At 45.2% G+C, this 18,461-nt stretch overlaps 1 protein-coding gene across 5 annotated transcripts in view; it reads left to right on the top strand.

The window, feature by feature from the left end:
* Positions 1–18,461, top strand: part of MATCAP1 (microtubule associated tyrosine carboxypeptidase 1) — a 56,065-nt gene that overhangs the window by 14,833 nt on the left and 22,771 nt on the right. For all 5 annotated transcript variants that reach the window (XM_073307268.1, XM_073307269.1, XM_073307270.1 and 2 more), the window contains exon 3: positions 6,937–7,080. In XM_073307268.1, the coding sequence (XP_073163369.1) occupies positions 6,937–7,080 (144 nt within the window). The remainder of the gene's footprint in view (positions 1–6,936; positions 7,081–18,461) is intronic.

Here is an 18,461-nt window from a genome sequence, read left to right as displayed (position 1 = left end):
TCAGTTCCTAACAGCCAGAAATTTTCTGTTGTGAATGGATCCACTGACTTTCCTGTTGAAAGATCCAGTGTGGAGAGCTTTGAGAAGGTCTCAGATGGAGTGAAAGCTGTTAAGAAAGGTACACCGTCCTATAACCAAGTGGCTGTGTTTGGCCAGCTTGTTGGGGAGACAAGGTTGTGGAGAAAGGGATGTCTCCATGCTAGTTCTGTAAGTGAACAGTATGTGGCCCAGGTCAAGATGGGGGCCCTTAACCAAGAGAGCCCGAATTGCAGCCCTCCAGACTGGAGCACTCGGAGAAAACCCAATCCCAGTTTGACCCCCTGGGGTTTTGGGGTGGCCAAAGGGCATGGGCTGCAGAAACCTTACCACATGCAGCCTGCTAGTGCTATCGACCACCCCCGACCTAAGGGAGGGCGTGAAACTGGAAGGGCCTGGTGTAACTCCTACCAAGGAATGGGAGAGATGCTGGGGCATCCATGGGAACATTGGTGGCTTCGAACTTCCCCAGGTCACCGGGTAAAGTGACCCCGCTCAGTTCGATCTCGAAGGGGGGAGAGATGTGACGAAGTGGGACTGTTCTTAATGTTTCCTCCGAATATTGTGGGGGTGCCTCAGTTCCCCCCTATGCAGTTCTTAAGTATCTAGGGGGTGGGGTAAGGGTGTATGATCATTGCAGAGCCCTAGAGGGCCGGTGTGTGCAGGAGTCTGGACACAGAGAATGGCCGACACCCTGTTTCCTGGCAACTGATGGCCTGGGCCCTTCCCCCCTGCGAGGTGAGAGCTAAAGGGTTGGAGAACAAAGGAATCAGGTGACCACCTGGCCCGGGAAAGGAACAAAGCCCAGAGGAGGAGGGCTGGAGGGAGTTTCAGTTTGGGGGCTGGCTGGGACATGGAGTGAAGGGCAGACGTGGTTGTCTGGCTCACTGCCCCCCAGAATGGACCCAGCTGAGGGGTCCCGTTCTCTGCACCTGCAAGCTCTGTGTCAGACCATGTTCCTGTCGTCTAATAAACCTTCTGTTTTACTGGCTGGCTGAGAGTCACGTCTGACTGCGAAGTTGGGGTGCAGGACCCTCTGGCTTCCCCAGGAGCCCTGCCTGAGCGGACTCGCTGGGGGGAAGCACACGGAGGGGCAGAGGATGCTGAATGCTCCGAGGTCAGACCCAGGAAGGTGGAAGCTGTGTGAGCTGTGTGTCCTGAAGACAGGCTGCTCACAGAAAGGCGACTACCCCAGAGTCCTGACTGGCTTCATGGGGAGCAGTTCCAGAGCATCGCCCGGGGACTCCGTGACAGTGTAGATATAGCCTAAACTAATAAGCCCCAGTCTTTGCTATCTTCCTTATAGAGACAACTTTTCAGCCTCTAGTCATTTCCACTACTCGTATTTCTGCTATAGCTTTGTGACAGGGAGACCAGAGTGAGCACAGTATCCCAAGGGTGGAAGTGTTGATTTATGACATGGCATTGTGAGATCTTCAGTTTTGTTTTCTCTCATTCTTCCTGTATCTAAATGTTTTGTTTGCTTCTTTTGACTGATGCTGCAGATTGAGCTGTTTGCAGTGACACACAAGTCTCTTTCCTGGATGATAACTGTTAACTTACAGCCTAGTAAAGTGTATGAATAATTCAAATTATTCCATCCAATGCACATAACTTTGCATTGTAAGACTGAATTTTAAGTGTTTATTTCAATCTGAATTTTCTAGTCTTGACTGACCTATATACCTTTGTCAAGGTTCCTTCCCCACTCTGAACTCAGGGTACAGATGTGGGGACCTGCATGAAAGAGCTCCTAAGCTGATTCTTACCAGCTTAGGTTAAAAACTTCCCCAAGGTACAAACTTTGCCTTGTCCTTGAACCCTATGGTGCCACCACCAAGCGTGTTAAACAAAGAACAGGGAAAGAGCCCACTTGGAGATGTCTTCCCCCAAAATATCCCCCCAAGCCCTACACCCCCTTTCCTGGGGAAGGCTTGATAAAAATCCTCACCAATTTGTACAGGTGAACACAGACCCAAACCCTTGGATCTTAAAAACAATGAAAAATCAATCAGGTTCTTAAAAGAAGAATTTTAATTAAAGAAAAGGTAAGAGAACCATCTCTGTAAAATCAGGATGGTAAATACCTTACAGGGTAATCAGATTCAAAACATAGAGAATCCCTCTAGGCAAAACCTTAAGTTACAAAAAGACACAAAAGCAGGAATATACATTCCATCCTGCACAGCTATTTTACCAGCAATTAAACAAAAGGAAATCGAACGCATTTCTAGCTAGATTACTTACTAACTAACAAAAGTTCTGAGACTGCATTCCTGATCTGTTCCTGGCAAAAGCCTAACACAGACAGACGAACCCTTTGTTCCCGCACTCCAGATTTGAAAGTATCTTGTCTCCTCATTGGTCATTTTGGGTCAGGTGCCAGTGAGGTTACCTTAGCTTCTTAACCCTTTACAGGTGAAAGGATTTTGCCTCTGGCCAGGAGGGATTTTATAGCACTGTATACAGAAAGGTGGTTACCCTTCCCTTTATTTTTATGACAACCTTTGTTATCTGAAACTTTAGCCACCTCATTTCTCTCCCATTGTTCCAGATAATAAATATTAAACACCTGTTCTAGTACAGAACCTTGAGATATCCAAGTGCTCACTTTCAGTATTGAAAATTGATCATCTGTTCCTACTCCTGAGAATCTTTGTGACTCAGCCAAGTTCTTAAGCATGAGTAGTTGCCTCTCACCTCGTGACTATGTATTTTGCTGCTTTGTCAATTTTTTTTTATATCTTGTAAACTGGTTCTTTATCCACAATTTTGTTGCTACACAACAAAAATAAAAATAGTTCAGACACAGACTGTCATTTGCAGCTGAAGCTGTGCCATCTCTACCATATGTTATTTGGTTTTATAATTCTCTTCAAGTGTAGTTTTAACCAGTTTTCCTTGCACTGAATTAAGGCTCCCAAGCCTATAATTCATAGGATCTCCTCCAGTACTGTTTCAAGATAGGTATAATGTTTGTTCCCCTGCAGTCTCCTGATATAAACTGTTGGTTTTTAGGATATTGCATATTTTTGGTAGTACCTCAGAAGCCAATTCCAAATTCCTAGATTAATACCGTCTGGTCCTGGTGACTTGCTGCTCTGTAAAATTTGTTTCAGAACCTCCTTTTTTGATAACTTAATATTTATTACTTGAAAAGAGTAGGTAACTCCCCAACATACAAAACTACTCAAGATAGTTAAGTCCCAGGCAGACTGCGAAGAGCTACAAAAAGGATCTCTCAAAACTGGGTGACTGGGCAACAAAATGGCAGATGAAATTCAATGTTGATAAATGCAAAGTAATGCACATTGGAAAATATAATCCCAACTATACGTATAAAATGATAGGGTCTGAGTTAGCTGTTACCACTCAAGAAAGAGATTTTGGGTTGTGGATAGTTCTCTGAAAACATCCACTCCATGTGCAGTGGCAGTCAAAAAAGTGAACAGAATGTTGGGCACCATTAACAAAGGGATAGATAAAAAGACAGAAAATATTCTATTGCCTTTATATAAATCCATGGTACGTGCACATCTTGAATACTGCGTGCAGATGTGGTCGCCCCGTCTCAGAAAAGATATATTGGATTGGAAAAGGTTTGAAAAAGGGCAACAAAAATGATTAGGGTTATGGAACGGCTTCCGTACGAGGATAGATTAATAAGACTGAGACTTTTCAGCTTGGAAAAGAGACGACTAAGGGGGAATATGATAGAGGTCTATAAAATCATGACTGGTGTAGAGAAAGTAACTAAGGAAGTGTTATTTACTCCTTACCATAACACAAGAACTAGTGGTCACCAAATGAAATTAATAGCCAGCAGGTTTAAAAGAAACAAAAGGAAGTATTTCTTCACACAACACATAGTCAACGTGTGGAACTCTTTGACAGAGGGTGTTGTGAAGGCCAAGACTATAACAGGGTTCAAAAAAGAACTAGATAAATTCATGGCGGATAGGTCCATCAATGGCTGTTAGCCAGAATGGGCAGGAACGGTGTCCCTAGTCTCTGTTTACCAGAGGCTGGAAATGAGCGACAGGGAAAGGATCACTTGATGATTCCCTGTTTTGTTATTTCCCTCTGGGGCATTTGGCATTGGCCACTGTTGGAAGACAGGATACTGGGCTAGATGGACCTTTGGTCTGACCCAGTATGGCCGTTCTTATGTTCTTAACATCATCTATGGTGAAGACTGATACAAAATAAATCCTTTAACTTGTCTGCAATGTCCCTACCCGCTTAATGGCTTTCTTTACCTCTGGTGGTCAACAAGACTTCCTGCTTCTAATACACTTCAAGAATTTCTTGTTCTTATGTCTCTGAGTGTTTGCTCTTCAAATTCCCTATTATTCCTCTGACTTTCCATTTTAGCTGTTATAGTTTATGTTCTCTTTTTCCATCGCTTCACTTGGGCTAGAAATCCACTGTTAGAAGGTAACCTGTTTGGCTCAGATAACCTCTCCAATCTTACCAGTTAAGCACATCATTTATTCTTCTCTTGCCTCCTTTTCAGTGAGAGATCCGCATGCCTCTTGTAGTTATGGTTGTAGAAGTCGTTTACATGCTCAAACCATGGTTTTTAAATTCCTTCCTTTTGGCTTAAAAAAGAGAGCCATAGCTAGTCAGTAGGATCATACATTCCATCTTCCTAAAGTTTTATGATCCCTTCCCTGAGGATGTTGACTTTACTCCTAGTTAAATAATATAATTGCCACTGCTATAGATTCAAGAAATATGAAGTCCTGTGTGTTGCTTAGGACTAATTGAAGAATAGCCTCTCCTCTTTTGGTCTAAAACTAGCTGTTCCAAGAAGCAATCATTTGTAATGTTGAGCAGTTGCTTATTTAATTCTTGTTCCATTGTGACAGACATGACACACATGCAGAACTGAAGTCACCCGTTATCACTGCATTGTTGGAGAGGGTTGCCTCTCTGGTGTCCTACAACATTATGCACTCCCTTTTCCTCATCAGGAGGCCACTAGTATATGTGTAGTGTTAGGACTTAGGGTTGGTAGGTCCTGTCAGTTCAAAACATTTCTTTTCCATTTCTATGAAATCTGCTAGGTGCTACTCCCCACCTCTGACCTGACCTGTCCTTCCTGTATAGTTTAGGGTTCCCCTGACTGGCCTTAATCATTGTCTGTAGTTCAAACCTCTTCCCTGGGAGGCAGGCAAAATATGCTACTTACACTTTTCAGATGCGGTAGCAGCGGAGGCAGAAAAAGGTTAAGACCAACACTTTCAAAAGTGGCCACTGGTTTGGGGCCCTTCACTGTTTAGGTAGCCAATTGTAACAGCTTGGGTCTGATTTTTTCAGAGTTACTGAGCAGTCGTAGTTCCCAGTGACTGCAGCTGGCGTTTTGGGTACTTGGCACTTCCAGAAATCAGGTCCCAGGTGGGCACCTTGGATACATCTACACTGATACAGGCTCGCAGGGGTGGTGCTACAAAGCTGTTTTAGCAGTGTAGATGCTCCTGCTCGGACTAGAGACCAGGCTCTGAAACCAGGGAAGGGGAGAGGGTCTCCAAGCCCATGTTCCCATTTGAGCAGGAATGAATAAACATCTATTTTTAGCCTCAGAGTGCGAGCCCTGCAAGGCCAAGTCTGCTGCTCAGGCCACTTGTTGCCGTGGGGTTTATTTTGGAGTGCAGATGTATCCTTGAGACTGAGTTAGACTCTGAACATCAGCAGCCTTGTGGCCTGTGGTTTGCACAAAGTCACACAAAATTTATGGCAGAGCTGAGAACAGAACCAAGATCACTGCATTAATAGACCGATAGCTGATCCACCAGATGACATTGCTTGAGAAAAAACACTTCATATGTGGGTGCTTGGATATGCTGTCTGTAAAGTGGGGCTATTTGTGTCTGTTCTTCAACTGCTTTGAGATCTACAAGTGGGAGAGCTAAAAGTGAAGGGCTTGGGGCTGATCTATAATAACTTCTGAATACTACAGATGAGCTGGTTTTTGGGATAGTTACTGTAGGGCTATATTGAGTGATTGGATTGTTCACTATGTGCGTGAGTTGACTTAATTTAATAGTGGAGCAGGGCTGTTTGGAAACTAGCAAGAAGGCAACCTCCTGGTAAGCATTCCCTAAATAATCTCCTGGTAAGCATTTCCAGGGAGCTAAAAAAACTATGCCTATGCTATTAAGCTGTGAAGACATTACTTCCAAAGACCAGTACAGTTAATAGACTTGTTTGGCCAAGGCTCAGGACTAGCATGTCAGAAGGACACTAAACAGTTAGTCATGCCTCTAGAGTGAGGGGGATGGCAGGTACCACGCATCGTGATGTTTTTTGTCTATTGGCTGCAACACAATTCCATTTGTGACTGAATTTGTTTTCTTTCTAATGCAGGATGAACCGGAGCCATTTTTCATGAAAATATGTCGGAGGGCCCGGGAGACCCATTATAGTCACTAGCCCACTGGTATTAGGCACTCACCATGGATGTGAGAGACCCAGGTTCAAATCCCTGCTCTGAATCAGACTTGAACCTGGGTCTCCTTCATCCCAGGTGAGTGCCCTAACCACAGGGGGCTACTGGCTATTCTAGAAGCATGCTTTCTCTCCGGTTTTGACCAGAAATTCCATCCTGGACCTGAGAAACCTTCCAAAAGAATCGGCATTTTCTGACCAAAAACCAAAAAAAATTGTTGAAAAATTCCCAACCAAGTCTTATCTATCTGTTATTACTTTATCAGATAACATACAAAACTATACAATGTCTTTGTTTATCAAAAGTGGTCAGCCATTTGATTCTTTTATCAGGTATTCCTTTAACTGAACATAGCCCAAGGAGATCTAAGTATAGCTATGGAGGCTGCACTTGAAACTGTAGAAGGTAGCTTGGGGAAAGGCTGACTCTCTTTTATGTGTGTGTGGCAGGCAACTGGGATCATTCATGCCGTCCTGGAGAAGTATGGCTCTTATGAGCGCTTTGAAGTGACCACTGGTGGAAGACTGCTGAGCAAATGCCAAATCTGGTCTATTATCCGGAAGTACATGCAGAAGGAGGGCTGTGTGGGAGAGGTAATAATTGTCTTCGTTTTGTTTATGAAGCACCTTCACCACAACCACTGCTAGCACAGATCAGTAGGGATAATAGGGAAACAAAGAGATGGACTCAGAAGTGCGATGTATACCGACAAAGCCAAAATTAAAAATGGCTATTGACTGAGAGGAAGAAATTTGGGAACCCATGATTCTTAGAACCCAACAGTGAGAGTGGACACCGAGTTAAGTATGAGCTTGCAACATGAAGTGACTGCAAACATATCTGATGTAATTTTGTGCTGCAGGAACGTCACCTAGAGTAGCAGGGTTTTAATAGCACTTCTCTATACGGCTCTGGTGTCTGCAGCTGGAAATATTGTTTTCACTTCTGAGCACTTCAGAACCAGGAAGATGTTAACAAACTGTAACACAAACAGTTCTAGGAATCAGATTTCAGAGGAACAGCCGTGTTAGTCTGTATTCGCAAAAAGAAAAGGAGGACTTGTGGCACCTTAGAGACTAACCAATTTATTTGAGCATGAGCTTTCGTGAGCTACAGCTCACTTCATCAGATGTTTACCGTGGAAACTGCAGCAGACTTTATATACACACATTCTAGGAATGTGGCATAAGAAAGACTCAAGGCATTTTGGTGTAAAAGTGATATCCAGAGTAACTTTACATAAATCAGACTTGTTGATTCCAAAACACAATGTTACCAAGTTGAGTTTTCACCCTTTGTGGACTAAATCCAGTTCTCGTGGAAGCAAGCACCCTTGTCTTGACTACAGTGGAGTTATACCAGAGCACCACTGAGCCCAGTGGCAGCTGTAAAACGTGCAAAAAACAATACACATTTATCTTAGTTTAAAAAGATAGCTCCTCATCATATTAAATATTGGAGCCAAAGATCTAACCAAGTGTAGCCAATACTGGCCCATCTTGAGCTCCATTCATGGCTCACAGGGTGCAGAAAGCTGCCCTCAAAGGACTGCTGAGGATTCAGCTGCCATAATGCTAGCTCAGCTCTGCGCCACTCCCTCTGGGCCCCATACCGTAGCAGGCATAGATTTACAGATTTTTAAGGACAGAAAGGACCACTGTGATCATCTCGTCTGACCTGTATAACATAGGCCAGAGAAGTTCCCTGAATTAATTCCTGTTTGATTCCAGGAATTAAGTTTTTCTAAAATTAATTCCTGAAATCAAACATCCTACATTAATTTAAAAATTTCTAGTGACGAGAATCCACCACAACCTATAGTAAGTTGTTCCAATGCTTAATTACTCTCTCTGTTAAAAATTTGAGCCTTAATTTCTAGTCTGGGTTTGTCTGGCTTCAGCTTCCAGCCATTGTTATAATTTTATCTGCTAGATTGAAGAGCCTTCTGTCAAATTTCTGTTCCCTATGTAGGTACTTAGACTGTAATCAAGTCACCCCTTGACCTTCTGTTTGGTAAGCCAAATAGACTGAGCTCCTTGCCTATTGCTGTGAGGCATGGTTTTCAATCCTTTAATCATTCTTGTGGGTCTTTTATGAACCGTCTCTAGTTTTTCAACATTCTTCTTGAATTAGGGATACCAGAACTGAATACACTATTCCAGCAGCAGTCGCTCCAGTGCTAAATACAAAGGTAAAATAATCTCCTTTTTCCATCTTGAGATTCCCCTGTTTACACATCCACAGTTCACATTAGCCCTTTGGGCCACAGTGTCACACTGGGAACTCACGAGCAGGCATGCAGGAAGAGAGGAGAGAGTGTGGCTAGAGATTGCTCTCAACCAGCAATCGTCATCAGGGTAAGAGCCCCTTTGGGGCCATTACAGAGCAGGACATACATGGGCAGTCCTTTACTGCCATAATTTGTGCCAGGGGTCAGAATCTTCCCCCTGGAAGCTCTGGAATTGGTCATGTACCAAGATGGCATAAAGCTGCTTTTGTCTTTACCCCACTCTGAGTCCTGCACTGAGCACAGCTTGACTGGGCCCAAGAACCTGGCCCATTATAGCTGAGCCTGTATATTGTATCATACATGCCGTATACAAAACGTATGAGGATCTGCTATCTTTAGTCGCCAGGGCCCACTCAATGTGATATGTTACAGTCATGTGTTTCATCTGTGAAGCTGTAATTAACATCGGTTAGCAAGTGGTCAGGCTCGTGCGTCACTGTGCTGGAAGCTGGAGAAATGTCAGCGTGTGACAGAGCTGCACCGCTGCGTGAGACTGTTGAGGGGAGGAGGGCAGTGAGCTGCAGCTCATCGGGAATGGGTTGGAAATTAGAGAGAAAAGAAGTAACTTCAGCATCAAGGGGCAGGGGCGTGAAAGCACTGCAGGAGGAAACTCGTTTCAATAAATACTAGTCTCGGCTGGGGTTTTCAGTGGATGTGACGTTATGAATGTAATTCATATTCCAGTATGCGGAAATGACACCGCTCACCTAAAAATATTTTACCGAGCTCTAAATGAAGTAAAACCCCTCTCATTGCTGCCTGTCCCCCCAGAGATAACATTGGTGAGCTTTATCTCACTTCTGGGGTGAAATTCAAACAATTTGAAATATTTTATAAAGAATGTGCAGACCAACAGCAGCATTTGATTGTGCGGACATCTGCATAGGCTGATTGAAGGTTGTAGCCAGCTGACAGGGTCTCTGTGCTAGAGTTCCTCCTGGTCTGTCAAGAATGTTTGCTTCGTAGCTGATCAGGCAGTGTGTAGCTTGGTGCTGAAGATTTGGGTGTAAGAGGAGTTTGGATTAGACATGACTCCCATTCCTCTCTTTGGCACTGACCAACCATCAAGAATGTGATTGGGCAAAATAAGATTTACTCTCACTCCTTAGTGAATTCTGTACTTACCAGTAGCAGAACAGAATAGGCCTTGGATTGCCTTACCATGCTTTTGACCACAGGCCCTGGAACAAGCCCAATGAGTGTGACATTTACACACACCCAAGGCTAGCAGGTCTAAAAGATGAACTGTCCTGCAGATTAATCTGTCCAATGTCTCTGTCACTGCAGTGACCAAGTTTTTCGGACATATAAGCACATCACAAACCAACTAGCTCACACTGTTGGTGGTTTTGGGAGTTACATTTCCTGAAGGTAATGAACTATGTGTCTTTTGGATCCACTCCTTTCTCTTACTACTTCTCAAGACAATATACTCCAAGCTCATTTCTCTGTCCTTGTTCGTCAGAGCAGTGTGTCAAGCCAGGACTCCTAGCACCACTGCATAGATCTCTGCTGTTTGATCCAAAGAGGTAACGCCTTTACCTAGAAGGTTCCTATCGACTCCACATGAACATCCAACACAAACTGAACCATTGGTTCACTAATCACCCACACCCCACAAAAAAACCCAACCAACTAAAAATCACCTTTTGACACAGTGGAAGCAAGTATTATTCAGCCCCTTTTTCCAGATAGTGAAAAGGAGAACAGAGATTCCGCAAGCTTGTGTCCTCTTTGCCAAGATGGGTTTTAACTGAAGTAGTATGTTTTCATAGCTGCAGAGTTTAGGAGCTCCTCAGATCACCCAGTTCTCTGGCATCCTACTCCCCTTCCCTATGGAATTGGACAGTTAAGGTTGTGAACAGACAGTGTGGGATTCCAGCCCTATATAGCACTCCAGCAGGATGTAGGAGGCATACGCAGCTTGCAGGGGGTCAGTGGAGTATCTCCTCCTCCCACCCCCAGTGCAGGCACTGCATTGCTCTGCCTTAGATAGTCCTACACTGGCACCCCTCCAACAACTGAGGTGGAGTCGGGGTGGGGCCATATTGCCCATTGCTATAGCCTGCTGGGATATTCCTGGTGAGGCTGCCATAACTGAAAGAAGCCCCCAGGGTTGCTTGAGTGGGGTGGGGAGTGCTCCCAGAACAGATCAGAATCAGGAGGCCACCCTTCCTTTGGCCTGGCCAGGCATGCTGGGTCTCCACCAGCGGCAGCACAGAATCTCAGCCACACCATTTAATTTAAAACATGATCAAAATGTTGTAGTGAAAATTCAAGTACTTGAAAGCCAGGAAGCAGGGAGCTAACGTGGTGCGGACACAATTGTGGTTTCCTCTAGCTATCTGTCCCCAGCCAGATCCCCACCTGCAATTCTGGAGTCTCCTGGGGAGCTGCATTCAATAGCAATAGTATACACAGTAAGAAGTGTTGATGAAGCACCACTGATAGTGTCTTAGAGTCAGAGCCCAGCCTCACCCAACAGCCTGGTCTGACTCCACAGTGATGGACTGCAAAGGGGGCTCCTCCCCACCTAGGCTGTGTCTAAACCGGAGTTTGGGCCTGCTGGAACTCAAGGTGATTGGCAGCTAACACCTTTGCAAATGCTAATCTAGACTAAACCAGAGCAAAGTCTGGGTTTAAATCCCGGACCAAGCACTTGTGAGTGTCTAGATTAGCATTTGCAAAGCCAGATTGAGTTAGTTACTTCGGGAGCAATCGCTCCAATATAGCTGGTGGCTTCTCACCTCCCCCACCCCTGCCCTGGCCAGTGAGAAGCTGACTGCAGAGAACCCTAATGGGCTGCATGGGCCAAGCCATGGTAGTGGCTGCCAGAGCAGCGAGGGCGCAGCTCCCATCCTCCCACTGTCCCTGGGCATGAGGGGATATACTGATCTGGGAAGGCAGAGTACCACAGGTTCCTGCATGTCGAGCAGCATTCCACTGGTAAGTCTTTTTGCACTACAATTGGTGCTGACTATTAAAGACTTCCTTCAGGATCGTTCAGGCCGTAGACCCTGACCCTGTCTGGCTCTGTTCTGGCTCAGGGTGGAGGTGATGTTGTGAGAGCTTGTAGAGACCTCCCCACACTGCCCATGACTCTTCTAGGTGTGCCCACTCCCTGTCTATACTGGTGAGTATTGCACTGTTATGAAATACAGCTAAAGTGGTCTTTGACGTGTGAGGTGGCTTCAGTCAGGTTTCATTCTGCGCTGTGCTGGCCTTGCCCATGGAGACAGTTGGTTTATGAGGGACAGGACTGACTGGGTGTGTCTACCGTGCAGCTGGGAGCCTGCCTTCCAGCCCCCACAGGCAGACTCGAGCTAGCTCTGCTTAAGATAGCAGGCTAAAAATAGCAGGCTGTACACTGCAGCATGGGCTAACCATCTGAGCTCAGAGCTGGTCAGGCTTGGACCCAAGCCACCACCTGAGCTGCAACCTTCCTCTCAGTTCCTGAAGAGTGGGGTGGTGAAATATCCTTGGTTGCTTCCTGCATCGGCCCTGATTGGCTGCTCCTGCCCAGGAGGTGGGGCAATGGGGAAGGCAGCCAGTCAGAGGAGGGTTTCTCTCAGGCAGGGATGAAATTTGTAGGGAGGTGGAGCTTCATGCAGCATTGCCGACTGGCTCCAGGCTGGCTGAAATCCCATCACTCGAACAAATTGTGAGAGCTGGTGACTTTGTTATTAGCCCTGCTTTGTTAACACTTCTGTGATCCTCCCACTGTTCTGTGGTTCCTCACCTTGGAAAAAATCTTATGTGGCCCAAACTTTCCAGGATAGGGGCCAGAGGTAGGGACAGTTCTGTACAGTCTACAGAAAGCAGGGATTCCCCCCCTTGGGGACTGATCAGCCAGGACTCCTGACAAAATAAACTCAGACATGTTAGTATGTAGAATTGTGTCCTGCCTTGTAGCCCTCAGCAATCAATAACTCCCTAGCACATCTTTACAGGTAGCAGCGGCCCTTTGCTACATACCCAGAACATGGAGTACCAAAGAATGCTTCGCTCTTGGCTTTAGCCCCTGGTGCATTGGTCAAAGGAAGTATCTTTGTGCTGTTCGATAACCACGGTGGTTTCAGCTGTAAATATTGCACCCTCAAATGGCTCTGATTGACTAGCTGTTTTCTAGAAACAGCAAGGAGTCCGGTGACACATCACCCAGTTCTCTGGCATCCCAATACCCTTCCCTGTTGAATTGGACAGTTAAGGTTGTGAACAGACTGTGTGGGATTCCAGCCCTATATGCCACTCCAGCAGGGTGTAGGAGGCATACACAGCTCGCAAGGGGTCAGTGGAGTATCTCCTCCTCCCACCCCACATCCACCCTGATTGAATTGGCCTTGTCAACAATGGTTCCCCACTTGAAAGGTAACTCCCTTCTCTTCATGTGTCAGTATATTTATGCCTGCATCTGTAATTTGCATTCTGTGCATCTGAAGAAGTAGGGTTTTTTACCCATGAAAGCTTATGCCCAGCCAGAGCCATCCTGGGCTCACTCAGATAACAAGGATTTGCAACGGTGCCCTGGGTTTTGTGGAGGAGTCACGCTTTTTGATCCAGAAAAGGTGTGAGCTGTAGCTGCTCAGCCAACAACAGGGAATTCAGCAGGCGAAGAAGACTGGCACAGAGGTGAGCTCTTGTTCCACCATAGGCTGCCCGGCCTGGGGGAAAGCAGTTCTTTTTAGAACAGGAGAACATTGATCCTGGGTGGGGAGTTCGTATTCTCCTGCGCATTCCCAGGATTTAATGCTCTAAATTCAATCCTCCCTGTTTCCTTCATACAGGAGCAACTGTGAGTGACAGGACAGCGCATATTCACCTTGCCCAGCCCCTCCCTGCCAGCGGAGGATTGTGCATTTGTTGATGGCCTGACAATGGAGATCTGCAGGCTGATGAGAGAATGTCATGCTCAGTTCCCCCTAAGGAAACAGCAGATCATAAGTGTCACAAATATGGTGTGTCTGGACAGTGCACTGGACACCAGATGGGCAGGAGAGCAGGCTAGGACTGAGTCTGGCGTCAGAGTCAACAGCTGCACTGCAGGCACCAAGTTTCCTTAGAAGGACACTGCTGCTGGCATTGAACCGGGACATCCCTGCATGGGCAGCAGGGGACCAACCTTGGTGATGCAGTGTCCTTGGTGATGCAGTGCTCCATTCCATTTAACTCTGGCCGATCTTACCTCGACCTCAGCCCCAGTGAGCAATGTGCTGTGTCCCTGTGGAACACACCCTCACCATCACACAGACCTGGCATGAGACACTGGATTATGCGACAGAAACTTGGTTAAATGATCTTAAGGTTGCAAAGTGAATCCCTTAAAAATCAGGAAATAGCTACAATAAGTTTGCATGTGCACCCTTAACTCAGTCCTCTTGTGCATATACATTATAATATAGGTTCTGACCCTGCACTGCCCTCCACCTTGTCTAACCACGTAGACATGTGCAAAATAAATACAAAGTGGAGTGAAACACTGCCAGATCAGAACTATCCCCTCACCCTGTGGGAGTGTTTTACAGCCATTTAGCATAGGTGTCAATGATGACATACAGGGAAGACAGTGGGGGACCAGGCAGTCTTTAACTGTACAACAACATGCTGCTGTTTCTGCAGGACCACAGGTTCATTCAAGCCCCGATTCAGGAAAACATCCCTAGTGAGGGCAGCACTGAAGGACACGCGTAAGTCCTATTTAACATGCTTAAAGTGCTGTCCTGAGACACTGATTCAGGGTGCAGGTTGGACATTGCAAAATGTAAGAAGGACATTGCTACATTTATTTTTAAATAACTTAGTAGGGCAGAGGTGCACACTTGTGGCCAAACCAAACTGAAATCAACCCTTTTCTCTGTGCAAGTTCCAGGAACTATTTTTCACTCTGTCATTTTGCAACAAATGATTTTTATTCTATTGAATGAGTGCAACTCAGCCTCATGACAGCGCACTGTCCCGCCTGTGCTCCTGAAGTAGATTCTGCTCTCAGCGAGACTGGTGCAGATTTGAAGCTTGTTGACTTTAATGGATTTACTTCAGATTTGTCCTGCAGTAACAAATTTGGATTAGAACAAATCAGGGATCCATGGGACCCTTGCCTCATTCCTGGAGCCCCATCCATCCTGTGCACTGAATGAGATAGGACTCCTTGGGGAAACAATAGCGTGTGATCATGTAATGAAAGACTGCACTGTAGTACCATAACGCACACGCATATATGGGTCAGAATTAAGGTTACTTGGGCAGCCGTAACTTTGGCATTTCGAAACTTGTGAGTGTTCCACTTTGTAACCTTAAGGTTCTTTTATCTAGACAGTTTGGCTAGACCAACACAAGAGCTCAGAAAGCAAGGCGATTGGAATTAATCTCAGAATATCCCATTGGTTAAGGCAGAGTGCCATTTCATTCAGTTCGCACTCGCACGTTGAATGAAACCTGGCTCACAGTGTTTTTTGTAGGACTTGGAATTCCACCCGCATGTGCAGTCCAGTTCTGCTTTGCTGTGAAACACAAGAGACTCCTAGAGCAGGTGCAGCACAGGTGCAAAGTATCATTACAGCCTCATTGCTCAGCTGAACTGAAGTTGATTTTTTGCTGGAAAACTGAAAGGCGCTTCTCCTCACTAAGGACTACGGCAAGCTTTGACTTTCCAACCTGAAAAGCTTCACCCCGAAATAAAACCAGTGGCAAGAGGAGGTTTTTAATGGAAATGGTCCGGCAACCTTAACTGTAAGTGCCGTGCAGCTCCAGCCATCACTGCAGTCCAAAGTGCTGAGCTCACCTAGTGCGTCACTGGGCACTGACGTTTTGGGACACCCGGGTGGGTTTGCTGTCGGTTCTTTTCATCAGAATATGTTTTACTGTTATCATTCCCTTTGTATTGCTGTGTCTGTCAAACCATTGCTTGTTCAACACGGGATTTCCAATAAATCGCCATTATTTGAAGTAACAACTTTGCCTCTCTAGTTCCTTTCCCCGTCTGACACGCTCAGTGGTGTAGTGAGCTCGCCCACAGAAAGAAGTGGATTATTGTGCTGAAAGCTCCAACCCTCATTTACTCAGCTGAGCCAAGCTGTACTGGAGAAAGCTGTGCGAAAGAGACCCATGGTCTGTACTGGCCAGTGACCCCCCTGCAGCCAGTGGAGCTTACGACGGTCGAGGAGAGCCAGACCCAAAGAGTGGAAGACAATGCTCTGAAAAATGGCTTTACACAATTATGCTTGATCCATGTGGCTCCCAGGGCCTCGGTGTGATGTTTTCTTGGAGTTCCCAGTACCGTCAGTCCCCTGGTTACCCCCCTGCCTGCAGTCAGAGACTTGCAGGTGCTTAAAGGGATGTCAGCTCCCTGATGCCACTAGCCTGCTAGCCACCCACACAATCTTGGGATTGTGTCAGCCCTTACTTTGCCTTAACAGTGGGTGCACCCCAGTTCATGAACCCCTTTGAAGCATTCCCCTGTAATTTCCAGCCCCCGTCACTGATTACTCACAGAAATACCAGGTTTGCTATCCCCAAGGGGACAGCGTACACACCAGCTTGTTTGAGTCAACTGAGGATCAGAGCCTATATAACATCACAGCACTGAGATATATTTATAGTGAAAACAATCATAAGTTTTTTATCAAAGATAAAGATTTAAGAGATACTGAGTAAGGATAATGAAAACAGAAAGGTTACATATAAAACAAAACCCATACATGCTTTATAGAGACTAAACCTAACTTTTACAGCCTAACCACCTGTCTAAAAGGAGCCTTACCTCACTTGTATGTCCTTCACAGTGCTCCCAACCAGGGCAGGTTGGCATCCTGTTTTCATGAATGCGATCACACTGTTCAATTCCTTTCTCAGGTGCAGGACAAAGAAGTTTCCTTTTGCCTTCTCCTTATAGCCCCCAAAATTCATTGTTTCGTCCCCAGGATAAAGGGACGTACAATGCTTCATTTACATGTGACCCGAGGCAAAGAGGTGAACATATATCCTTTGTCTGGCTGAAACCTGTTTCTCAATCCTCCCTTGATTCAGACTTTCTTAGGAATGTATTTTCGGTGTACGCACATGCACACAAAACATCGCACATGGTATTTGTACATATATGTCACAACAATGTTAATGGCCAATGTGACCCTGGCTTTCTTTGAAGACCCCACCGGTATGGGTAAATACTATGTAAGCCATGTGCTAGGGGTGGGAAGATTGTGAGGCCTGTCAGGAGTTACTGTTACAGAACAGTGAAACCCTTTGCCAGTCGCCAGTGAGGGGCTCTTAGGGTCACACTTGGTAGTCTCATTTTCCCCAAGAAACTGCTTTGCCCTTTATGAAGGTGTTAAAATAGCATGTGCCTGCAGGCTTCAGAGAGCAGCCCCTCCATTGCAGACCCCAGGAAGAAGAGCATAGGAGAGACAAACATCATCAAGAGCCCAGAGCATCCCACACAAATCAAGTGATCATGAGCTAATTCAGTTCAAACTGAATGGAAGGATTAACAAAAATAAATCTGCAACTAGGGTTTTTGATTTCAAAAGGGCTGACTTTCAAAAATTAAGGAAATTAGTTAGGGAAGTGGATTGGACTGAAGAATTTATGGGTTTAAAGGTAGAGGAGGCCTGGGATTATTTTAAATTAAAGCTGCAGAAGCTATCGGAAGCCTGCATCCCAAGAAAGGGGAAAAAATTCATAGGCAGGAGTTGTAGACCAAGCTGGATGAGCAAGCATCTTAGAGAGGTAATTAAGAAAAAGCAGAAAGCATATAGGGAGTGGAAGAAGGGAGGGATCAGTAAGGAAAGCTACCTTATTGAGGTCAGAATATGTAGGGATAAAGTGAGACAGGCTAAAAGTCAAGTAGAGTTGGACCTTGCAAAGGGAATTAAAACCAATAGTAAAAGGTTCTATAGTCATATAAATAGGAAAAAAACAAAGAAAGAAGAAGTGGGACCGCTAAAAACTGAGGATGGAGTGGAGGTCAAGGATAATCTAGGCATGGCCCAATATCTAAACAAATACTTTGCCTCAGTCTTTAATAAGACTAAAGAGGATCTTAGGGATAATGGTAGCATGATAAATGGGAATGAGGATATGGAGGTAGACATCACCATATCTGAGGTAGAAGCGAAACTCAAACAGCTTAATGGGGCTAAATCGGGGGGCCCAGATAATCTTCATCCAAGAATATTAAAAGAATTGGCACAAGAAATTGCAAGCCCATTAGCAATAATTTTTAATGAATCTGTAAATTCAGGGGTTGTACCATATGATTGGAGAATTGCTAACATAGTTCCTATTTTTAAGAAAGGGAAAAAAAGTGATCCAAGTAATTATAGGCCTGTTAGTTTGACATCTGTAGTATGCAAGGTCTTGGAAAAAATTTTGAAGGAGAAGGTAGTTAAGGACATTGAAGTCAATGGTAAATGGGACAAAATACAACATGGTTTTACAAAAGGTAGATCGTGCCAAACCAACCTGATTTCCTTCTTTGAGAGAGTAACAGATTTTTTAGATAAAGGAAACGCAGTGGATCTAATTTATTTAGATTTTAGTAAGGCGTTTGATACTGTGCCACATGGGGAATTATTAGTTAAATTGGATAAGATGGGCATCAATAGGAAAATTGAAAGGTGGATAGGGAATTGGTTAAAGGGGAGACTACAACGGGTCCTACTGAAAGGTGAACTGTCAAGTTGGAGGGAG

The sequence above is a fragment of the Lepidochelys kempii genome, chromosome 12 (assembly GCF_965140265.1).
Source record: "Lepidochelys kempii isolate rLepKem1 chromosome 12, rLepKem1.hap2, whole genome shotgun sequence".
Taxonomy (NCBI): Eukaryota; Metazoa; Chordata; order Testudines; family Cheloniidae; genus Lepidochelys; species Lepidochelys kempii.
The sequence above is the reverse complement of the archived record's forward strand: the minus strand, read 5'-3'. Positions and strand labels throughout refer to the sequence as shown.